The sequence below is a fragment of the Hordeum vulgare genome, chromosome 6H (assembly GCF_904849725.1).
Source record: "Hordeum vulgare subsp. vulgare chromosome 6H, MorexV3_pseudomolecules_assembly, whole genome shotgun sequence".
Classification (NCBI taxonomy): Eukaryota; Viridiplantae; Streptophyta; class Magnoliopsida; order Poales; family Poaceae; genus Hordeum; species Hordeum vulgare.
In genome coordinates this window covers 412,478,597-412,488,420 of record NC_058523.1, presented here as the reverse complement: position 1 = coordinate 412,488,420, position 9,824 = coordinate 412,478,597, and the positions used below count along the sequence as shown (strand labels likewise).

Here is a 9,824-nt window from a genome sequence, read left to right as displayed (position 1 = left end):
TCGGTTCACATATTCAACATAAGTTCACGCAAAACTGGCAAGGCTCATTGTTATAAGTTGTGGAAACTGAAAACTGTATTGTACTAAGAAAAAAAACATATTCTGCTTTCCACCTAACACCCATCCTACTACCAAGGTTCAGTACAACTTATTGATACATATGGAGACTTGTGGTGACATATAATACATAGTACCAAAGAAACATGTGGGTCTTACTTGAATCTGAATGTTAGGTGGAAATTCTTGAAAGCAGACCTTCATGCCCACATTTGTGGCTTCTTGACCATACTCTCTTGATTATGCTCTGCATATAAATAGATCATTGTCCCGGCTACTATTTTCTAAAGTATAAATGCATTATCAAAAGACCGCGTCAGCTGTTCACCTTGAGGTGATGGTACACCTCAACTCTATCTTCATGAGGCAACGTCAGTTGGGAGGGTCATGAACTTCTGTACAAAAATTATTTGGGAGTCATCACATATTAGATATAACAGGTTGTGACAAATTCCATCCATTCTGAAAATCAATTCTATACCAACAAATCGGAATCATATTCAGTTGAAATGACACTAATCAAAGACATGATGAGGAGTAGAGTGTCCATGGCAATTTGTTTGTTCAAGCTTCCAGTTCAGAAGCTTCAACTCTCCATTGTTTTGGTATAAAACATTAATCCCTAACCTCTTTTTGCATATCAAGCCATCCACATTACCCAAATATAAGTCAGGAGAGGATCACAAGCCAAAAATACGACAGATTTTGATGGCTACCAGCATGGCTTGGGCTAAACAATCTGCAACCACAAGAAGGCAGAAGCAAGAAACCACAATCAATGCTAGGAGCTAAGACAACAGAAGCTTCTTCAATAGATCAAAATAGAGAGCACTGGGTTTTTTCAGTTGTAGGATGCCCCGTCTAGATTGATGCTCGAGAGCAACCTTCGAACCTTGTACATCCACCAAATCAATCTGAATGTTTAAATTTTGTCTCTGTAAGATAAATTATATGTTGAAAAAATTATGATGAATTGGAAAGGTGCAGGGTTTAGAAGATCTTCAAACATATTCAGCATCATGTTGGACCTAAATCGTCAGCTAGGACCTGCAGTGGACCAAGAAACCTTTGTTTCAACTTTTTCTTTGGGGAAATGAAGCTGCCTATAAAAAGCTAAATGATGCATCAAACGGTCAGGGGATAGGATAAGCCTGCTTGGCTAGTTAGGCAACAACGCCAGTCCCAGTCTTCCAGATAGCGAACTATATTATCTCTCATCCATGTCAATGTCTGCAAGGGCACATGGTTACCAAGGGCACAGAAAACCATGTCCTGGAAGTACAATGTTCAAAGCAAATCAGGAAACATGAAGTCAACAGAAGAAACCCCCTGTAAACCAACAGTCAAAACAAGGCACCTTCCAGAAAGCCCCATAAGTCCAATAGCTGGAGAACCAACAGTCAATATGAGAGATGCTGTAAGCTTAATTCGACTGTGCAAACAAAGAAGCTAAATTGAGGATCAATTATCCAAACGTAGTTCCTAAATTCTCTGGTCCCCATCCCATGGTTAACGATCCAATCCACGTCAAATCGACCCCCACGGCCCCACCGTAGTCCCCGCCTGCAGCGGCAGACAACATGCCCATGGCAGAGTCGATCCCATACCCCTTCCGCTCAGGTCTCTCTCCATTCCTGCGGTTGCCTATACACCAAAGGGTGTTGGCATGTTGCAGCCTCGGACACTTCGTGGATGCTAAACCGCAAGACAGCCTGCTCCGCCTCCAATCGCGCACCACGCTCCCACCCTCTTCCTGCATCCTAGCGGTCGAGCTTCCACCGACGACAGGCTACAGCTACCTGCTCCTCCCACGATCCCCAGCGCCTCCCGCCGTCCGATGCCAGCAACCAATCTCCCGCTGTCCGTTGCGCCGCCACCCACCAGTCGGTGTCCCGCCGTCCGTTGCGCCACCAGCCGGTCTACCGCCACCCGTTGCCACTCGCTGGTCCATGCCATATGGGAGAGGAGAACGCGTGGATGCGCCAGTACAGGCTACAGGGAGAAGATGGGTTGGAGAGAGGGTAGGGAGATAGGGTTACCTGGGCCTCCTTCATCGCTGCCGGAGGACACGGCGCTCCTACTCGTCTCCCTTCGCGCGTCGAGATCCTCCTGGACTCGGTGAAGAACGATGAGATGGAAGGGCTTGGATCCATCGATCCAGTCTAATTCGGCTTCACTATGTAACCACGGGGAGAGAGACGTGATCTGGAGGCTGGAGCGACCGGGTCGGGGAGATGGGTGCGCAACGTGCGTTCATGGGTGGTGGGATTTCCCCCATTTCTATTGGTTTTTTATGGGCGTGGATAGAAGGATCGGACAAAGGTTTTTTTATTTAATCGCCTGGTTTACGAAGGGATGATAAAAATCGATGAAAGTGGTAGCAGGAGGAAGTGGGGAGGTGGGATCAAGAGGTCGAACCATCGCTCTGGTCGAACCATCACGACGGCACATCTCCTTTAATAGTAGAGATTTTTTTATTTAATCGCCTGGTTTACGAAGGGATGATAAAAATCGATGGAAGTGGTAGCAGGAGGAAGTGGGGAGGTGAGATCAAGAGGTCGAACCATCGCTCTGGTCGAACCATCGCGACGGCACATCCCGTTTAATAGTAGAGCCCATACCACACCCGATTCCGGTGGTCTCCGTTCCACACGGTCGGTCTATTCACACCACCAAGAATTGTGCAGGAAGCATAGGCGGACCGTATTAAAGCCAAACAACCGCAGTCGCGACTGCCCTCTTTCTCCCTGCGCCTCTGGCTCGAGCCGTCTACGATTTCCTCTCCTCGGCTTCTCCCGTCGCCGAGTCGTCCAAACCCTAGGCGCCGCCGGCCAGGTAAGGATCCGCCATGAAACCACAAATCTCTCGTGGTTTCCTCCGTCTCAGTGCCCGGGCAGATCGCGGACGTGTTATCTTCTAGAGAAAAGAAACCGATTCTTGCTCGATCTGTGCGTTGTTTGGCTTTCCGATCTTGCTTTGTCCGGTGGATCCAAGGAGCGGCGAACGATTTGTGTGCTGGGATTGTAGATGTAGTAGATTCGTGGCTGAGCGGATAAGATAGGTGTAGTAGTGGTTTCACTTGATTTGCCATGACTTAGTATCCAGATGCCTGCGAGTACCGTCTTATTATGTACCACTCTTTAATTTAACAGGATGCCTTGGGACTTGCCAGCACGCCACTTTCCTTTATGAGAACTAGTTTAGGCAAGAGAGTCCATCCGTATGCATGTCCCGATTTCGTAGAAAGAGGATTGAGCGCTTAGTAGTTTGTGGAATGTAACCTATTCCTGTTGCCATTAAACTTCTTAAATGTGCTGCCTTTTACTGCTGTACATGTGCCAGCCGATGTTTAGAGTTGCAAATCTTGTCTATAGATTTCTTTTTTGGCAAAAATATTGGAATTTGGCGCTTTTCTCTCTTGGCGATCTCATTTAAGTTAGCTTCTCCCAGGAAGCCCATTTACCAGCCATGTTTGGACGCATGCCAAGGAAGACTAGCAACAACACCAAGTATTACGAGGTGCTTGGTGTATCCAAGACAGCAACCCCGGATGAATTGAAGAAAGCCTACCGGAAAGCTGCTATAAAAAACCATCCTGACAAGGGTGGAGACCCTGAGAAGGTGTGGTGGCAGGCACTTCTGTATCTGCCTACTTTTGCTGTTGTTAGATTGGTTTTTGTTGACACTTTTTTTATCTGTGCAGTTTAAAGAATTGGCACAAGCTTACGATGTTCTTAATGACCCTGAAAAGAGGGAAATTTATGACCAATATGGAGAAGATGCACTGAAAGAAGGGATGGGAGGCGGCGGCAGCAGTGATATGCATAGCCCCTTTGACATATTTGAACAACTATTTGGGGGTGGGGGCGGCGGCTTTGGCGGTAATAGTTTTATGATACGAAATTCTTTTTGCTCTGTTCCATTAACCTGCCTTGTGGAAGTTAAATAGATCTGCACTCCCTTTTTGAGAACTAAATACATATGTGCTTACATAGTTACATGTGATTTATGGTTATAAGGGGGCAGCTCGAGAGGACGCAGACAAAAGCGTGGTGAAGATGTGGTGCATACCATGAAGGTTTCGTTGGAAGACCTGTACAATGGTGCTACCAAAAAACTATCTTTATCACGGAATGTTCTTTGTGGAAAATGCAAGGGGTAAATTTCTGCATGTTCCTAGTTGGTAAACTTTCTTTCTGCAGTTATTGTGCTCAATTTGGAGCATATGTGGTACTAGTACTTTCTTAAGAAAGAACTTAATGACTCTGTGTACATGGTTTTGCTCTGTAATGTGCTGGGTGCTTCTGTAGAACAGCCAAAACTTGTTCCTCCTTTTCTTTCCTCATTAAATATTTCTAGAGCCAAATCATCATGATATTAATACACAAGTTATCAACGTTTGTTATGTAACAGAAGTAATGTAGTTTATGTATTGGCTAGTAGTATTGTTTTTTGTTGCATCAGCCAAGTTGAACCTTGTTCCGTTTATCTTCACACTTTTTCGTGGTATGTACGTCAAACATGCTTTTAACCAGGTCTGATAGCTGAAAGATGTTGTTGGATTATGGGGACTTGTTGTTTTTTGTCTTCCACTCAAATCCTCTTAGGCCCTTATTGGATTGTTGTTTTCCAGCGCTTTATACACCTGTAAAAGATACACACCTCCATCGTCGCTTTCTTTCTCAGTTGGAAATCACATACTGCCGGTGAAATACACCTGTAGAATAAATACGGGTGTAAAAATATACACCGATACCAAGCGGGGCCTTATTGTTCTCAGTGGCTGTTAATTGGTTCCTGTGTGCTAAGATGTCTTCTTTTGCTCATAAGGGGTTGCTAATCGCCTATCGTTTGATATGCACTTGCTTCTGAGTTTCCGTTTGCATTAACAGTAGTTGTAGGCTTGTAGCGGTGGATAAAAATATGTAATGACGTGACTTGATGTTATTCATGTCTATACTGTATATAATTTTGGATTTGACCATTACCTAAAAAATATACTAGGGAATTGATGGAATGGAAGCTGACTATGTAGAGCATGGTTAATAGTATAGCCAACTGCTGGCTATAAGCAGTCTTATAGCCCATCTTATAGCTAGCATGTACAATAGTTAGATATAAAAGAGTATTACTTTTATCATATATGGCCCACCTTTCATTCTCACAAAGCACCTAGGAGCACGTGCTAGAGCTGACTCTTCACGAAGAGCCCGCTTCCCTTCTCTCTCCTCTTCCCTCTCATCCAACTCAGCAAAAATATAGTATTTTAATCCTTACAGCCTGCTGACCGTGCCTTATTGTACTTGCTCGTAGAACAATCTTCGTGTTTGCCGATGTGAAATAATAAATTGTCCACAGTACTTATGACCATATCAGTCTAATAGTACCTTCTAGGCGGCACCTTCCTGCTTGCTGATTTATCCCGCCTTTTCCTCCTTAAGTGGTTATCCGGCACTGCTCTACCACCCAACTAGGCATTAGCATCTAGTGTCTTGGTGAATACTGGCCGTCATTACATGTAATGACTACTGCTCCACCTCATCTTTGCATGAGGGTACAAATTTTGATTTAGCCCCTTGGGATCGATGCATATTTGTTTGGTTCTGATGTGGTTTTTTGACTCTTGTCAATGTAACTCACAAAATGTACTTGGTGTACTGCCAGCTGTTGTTCTGTACAAGATTATTTTTCCATCCCTGTACTAGTCGTAGGGATCTCACTGTATCCTGTTGTACATTCAGTAAAGGATCCAAGAGTGGGGCATCGGCTACTTGCAGTGGTTGCCGTGGTGCAGGAATGAGGATGATAACAAGACAGATAGGACCTGGCATGATCCAACAGATGAATACTGTTTGCCCTGAATGCAGAGGATCAGGTATGATTCTGTTCTATCTTTATTTAATTGTATTTGTTTCTTGAGTATTTTTGTAATTGTGCATGTGTCCAGGCGAGATGATAAGTGACAAGGATAGATGCCCAAGCTGCAGAGGCAACAAAGTAACCCAGGAGAAGAAGGTCTTGGAGGTTCATGTGGAGAAGGGAATGCAACATGGCCAAAAGATTGTATTCCAGGGTGAAGCTGATGAAGCTGTGAGTCTCTTTTACCCACACAAGTGTCAAATGCATACATTTTACATTTGGTTAAAGCACTCAACACTTCATGCACATAGTATCTAGGAGTATCCTTCTAATGACGCCAATTTGTGCTTTTGCAGCCTGATACAGTGACAGGAGACATAGTTTTTGTCTTGCAACTTAAAGAGCACCCAAAATTCAAGAGGAAGTCGGATGACCTGTTCGTTGAGCATACGATCTCTCTGACTGAGGCGCTCTGTGGCTTCCAGTTTGTTCTGACCCATCTTGATGGCCGACAGCTTCTGATCAAATCCAATCCTGGGGAGATCATAAAGCCTGGTACATGAATTTCCTCCTGTATTTCTGTTTTTCCTTATTCCTGAGTTCCTCTATCCTGCCGATAGAGTTTCCCCCTATTTGGAACATACTGATATAATCTTTTGTTCTGAAAAAACAGGTCAGCACAAGGCCATAAATGACGAGGGCATGCCTCAGCATGGCCGGCCTTTCATGAAGGGTCGCCTGTTCGTCGAGTTCAGCGTGGAGTTCCCTGAGCCTGGAGTACTGACCCCTAGCCAATGCAAGTCACTTGAGAAGATCCTGCCGCCAAGACCAGGGAGCCAGTCGTCGGACATGGACGTGGATCAGTGCGAGGAAACGACCATGCACGACGTGAACATAGAAGAGGAGATGAGACGCAGGCAGCATCAAAGGCGGCAAGAAGCATACGATGAAGAAGATGAGGATGAAGGCGGTGCCCCAAGGGGGGTGCAGTGCGCCCAGCAGTAGGAAACAAGGATGTCGATCAACTACATTCTACTATTGCTCCTTTCCCGTTTAATTAAAGTACTCCTAGCTGATCTGATGCGCGGTATTATTATTGTTGGCGTCCTAAGATTATGAGGTTGTTAGCCATAAGTATCATTCATCCTTTTGTTGGGCCTATTGCCTGCTGTGTCGTGTACCGGTATTATTTTGGAGCCCATACTTTGATATTTCAGACTTGGTTGGGTGAATTCGTCTTTGTGTGTGCTGGTGCTGCATTATTATTATTATTATATTTGTAATCTTCGTGCTGCTCAGCAACTTGAGGCCTTGCTACTATTTGTATCAGATCTGTCAGTGAGGGTCATTAGTATGAGTGGAACGTGTTGATGGAATTTACTCTTACCAATGCCATCCTCGATGGCATCTCGGCACCAATAGTGAAGCGAAGACTTTGCCGGTTGAAGCAGATGCAATCGCCAGGCGACGCGCCACCGTTCCTTCCAGGCTCTTGCTTGAACCACGGCCGGTGTGGCACCGCATTGCCGTTCGCACATCGTTGTTAACGAAGTCCTTGAGTTGTACCAGCAAGCAGTCCGGTCCAGCACAAGTTGGCGCACGAAATAGTAACCACCTTCCTGCAGGAAGGAAGGTGCTGGCTGGTTAAACCAAGCGGCCTGATTGATTGAAGGGGTCTTGTTCTCAGTGACATCTACTTAACGGCTAGTTGTTGAGGTGTAGTCTTCGTCTCTGAGGACATCAGCCTCTCCTCCAAGCTCGCGTGACCGGGCCGGTCGTCCATGTAAAAGAAGACAATTATCATTTGGCCGGGCTGCATATATGCTGCTCATACAACTGGAGTTGTGAACTGGCCAGTATTTGGACGGTCGCTGTTTGGTTATGTCTACTACCCAACTATATATCGTTGCCAATGCAGGCCATCCATGTGTTGGAGGCCACACCAGCTTGCAAATATCTAACTAGCCGCAGAATTCCCCACGTATTTGTTAATTCCGGAGATCCTAACAACAACATCAGCTTTATTTCTTTTCTAGCTCCGCATGGTGGCGATATCTTTTGTTTATGCAGAGAAGGAAAATAAACGTAGGCCTCCACTAATCAATCCACTATTTATAGCCGCGCGCACCACCTTCCCTCCCCAGCCTTGAGCCTTGTCTGGTGCTTGTAGTTGTAGAAAGGAAGGACTCGAGCCATGGAGTCTGACACGATCCATGCACCCGCCACCTCCTCTTCCTCCTCCTCCCACTCTTCCGGCTCGACTGTCATCAATGGCGTACAGGATGTGTCCGCCAAGCATCTGAAGCGCAAGAGACAGACCGCCACCTCTCCTGCTCCCGGCACCGGAAGCCAAGGGACGTCGGAGGCCGCCGACGGCGCCCGGGGGGAGGAGAGCAGCAGCTGCGCCGCCGCGGCGGACGAGCGCACGGCCGGTAGGCACCCGTCGTACCGCGGCGTGCGGCGCCGGAGCTGGGGCAAGTGGGTGTCGGAGATCCGAGAGCCGCGCAAGAAGTCGCGCATCTGGCTCGGCACGTTCCCGACCGCCGAGATGGCCGCGCGCGCGCACGACGTGGCCGCGGTCGCCATCAAGGGCCGCCGCGCGCACCTCAACTTCCCGCACCTCGCCCACGCGCTCCCCCGTCCGGCTTCCACCTCGCCCGCCGACATCCAGGCCGCGGCCGCCTTGGCCGCCGCCCAATGCGAGTCTTCCTCCTCCGTCGCCGAGACCACGGAGACGTCGACGACATCGACGGAGAAGGAGAACTCGACATCGGCCGCGAGCTCCGGTGAGGCCGGCAGCGGCGAGGAGAACGCTCTGTTCGACCTGCCCGACCTTCTGCTGGACCTGAGGGACGGCCTCTGGTGCTCGCCGACCTGGGCGTCGGCCGCCGACGACTACGACGGCGGCGAAGCCGCCATGCACGAGCCGCTCCTGTGGGTGGAGCAGTGCTGGACCTAGCCGCTCCGTTCGAACGCGCGGACCATGACTGGCCAGAAGAGAACACCGGTGGACACTGGCATGTAGCCATGTACTAGCAGTATTTCATTTTTCCAATTAGGTTAAGCTTTGCTTCGCGCCATGCCTCGGTTGCCATCCTGGGGTGGCAAGTCGTTCTAGCTAGACGTTTCACCGTTTTCCCCACGGTGTGTGTTGTATCCGGAATGTGAAATACAATACCCTCACAAAAGAAAAAGAAAAAAAGATGAAATACAATTTACCTCTTCAGCCTCAAAATCTCAAACATTTGATTAATCATGGATGATATTGACCTTTTGTTTAACAAAGGTATACAATGGAGAGCAAGTCAACGTTTCGAATGTACACGATGGCCGGATCGAGTAGCCCAACCCCACGCCCGCCCTCCCAAGCGACACGGGGAACCCTAATCATGCCTCCAATAACCTCTACACCCCCTCCCGCTCATGTCGCCATGTCGAAGGGCTGGCGAAGTCCATGTGCGCCCAAGGATGGTGGTGGCGGGGCGTTATGTCCTCGATGTGGTGTCGTTGCGCAGGCATGATGACCGCCCGATGATGTGGAACTATTCTTTGGAGGAGGCGTATTGCTGCTTGGTTGAGGAATGCTAGTGGTTGTTCAGTGACAGTTGCTGCAGGCGATGAAGATGGGTCCGTGGCAGTAGGTGGTCGGCAGCGAGGTTCGGGCTCCTTGTTTTCGTTCGACTACCGAGTGATGCGCAAATCTAGGCTGCTATCGGCCGTGCCCATTGGTGTCAGCAAGTACATTGTGTAGGGGCTAAGCCAATGGAGGTTGCTGCAGGTGTCGGTGCGGCGGCCAAGGCTGATCCAGCCTTCTGTTGGCGTTGGTGCTCGAGGTGAGTGGTTGTCCCTGCGGTGGTCTCCTTTTGGACTTGGTGAGGATGCTGGCTGCGGTATGACACGAGGGTGTT

At 48.1% G+C, this 9,824-nt stretch overlaps 2 protein-coding genes across 2 annotated transcripts; both read left to right on the top strand.

The window, feature by feature from the left end:
- The first annotated feature begins 2,770 nt into the window (after window positions 1–2,770).
- LOC123406297 (chaperone protein dnaJ A6-like) lies at window positions 2,771–7,148 on the top strand. The gene is made up of 8 exons (XM_045099786.1): window positions 2,771–2,892; window positions 3,508–3,678; window positions 3,761–3,938; window positions 4,077–4,215; window positions 5,799–5,932; window positions 6,005–6,147; window positions 6,273–6,471; window positions 6,590–7,148. The coding sequence occupies exons 2-8, from the start codon at window positions 3,526–3,528 to the stop codon at window positions 6,919–6,921; spliced, it is 1,278 nt and encodes a 425-aa protein (XP_044955721.1). The 5' UTR covers window positions 2,771–2,892; window positions 3,508–3,525; the 3' UTR covers window positions 6,922–7,148.
- Window positions 7,149–7,873: 725 nt separating this feature from the next.
- On the top strand, window positions 7,874–9,151 carry LOC123403552 (ethylene-responsive transcription factor ERF038-like). The gene has a single exon (XM_045097478.1). The coding sequence runs from the start codon at window positions 8,111–8,113 to the stop codon at window positions 8,873–8,875; it is 765 nt and encodes a 254-aa protein (XP_044953413.1). The 5' UTR covers window positions 7,874–8,110; the 3' UTR covers window positions 8,876–9,151.
- Window positions 9,152–9,824: the final 673 nt, after the last annotated feature.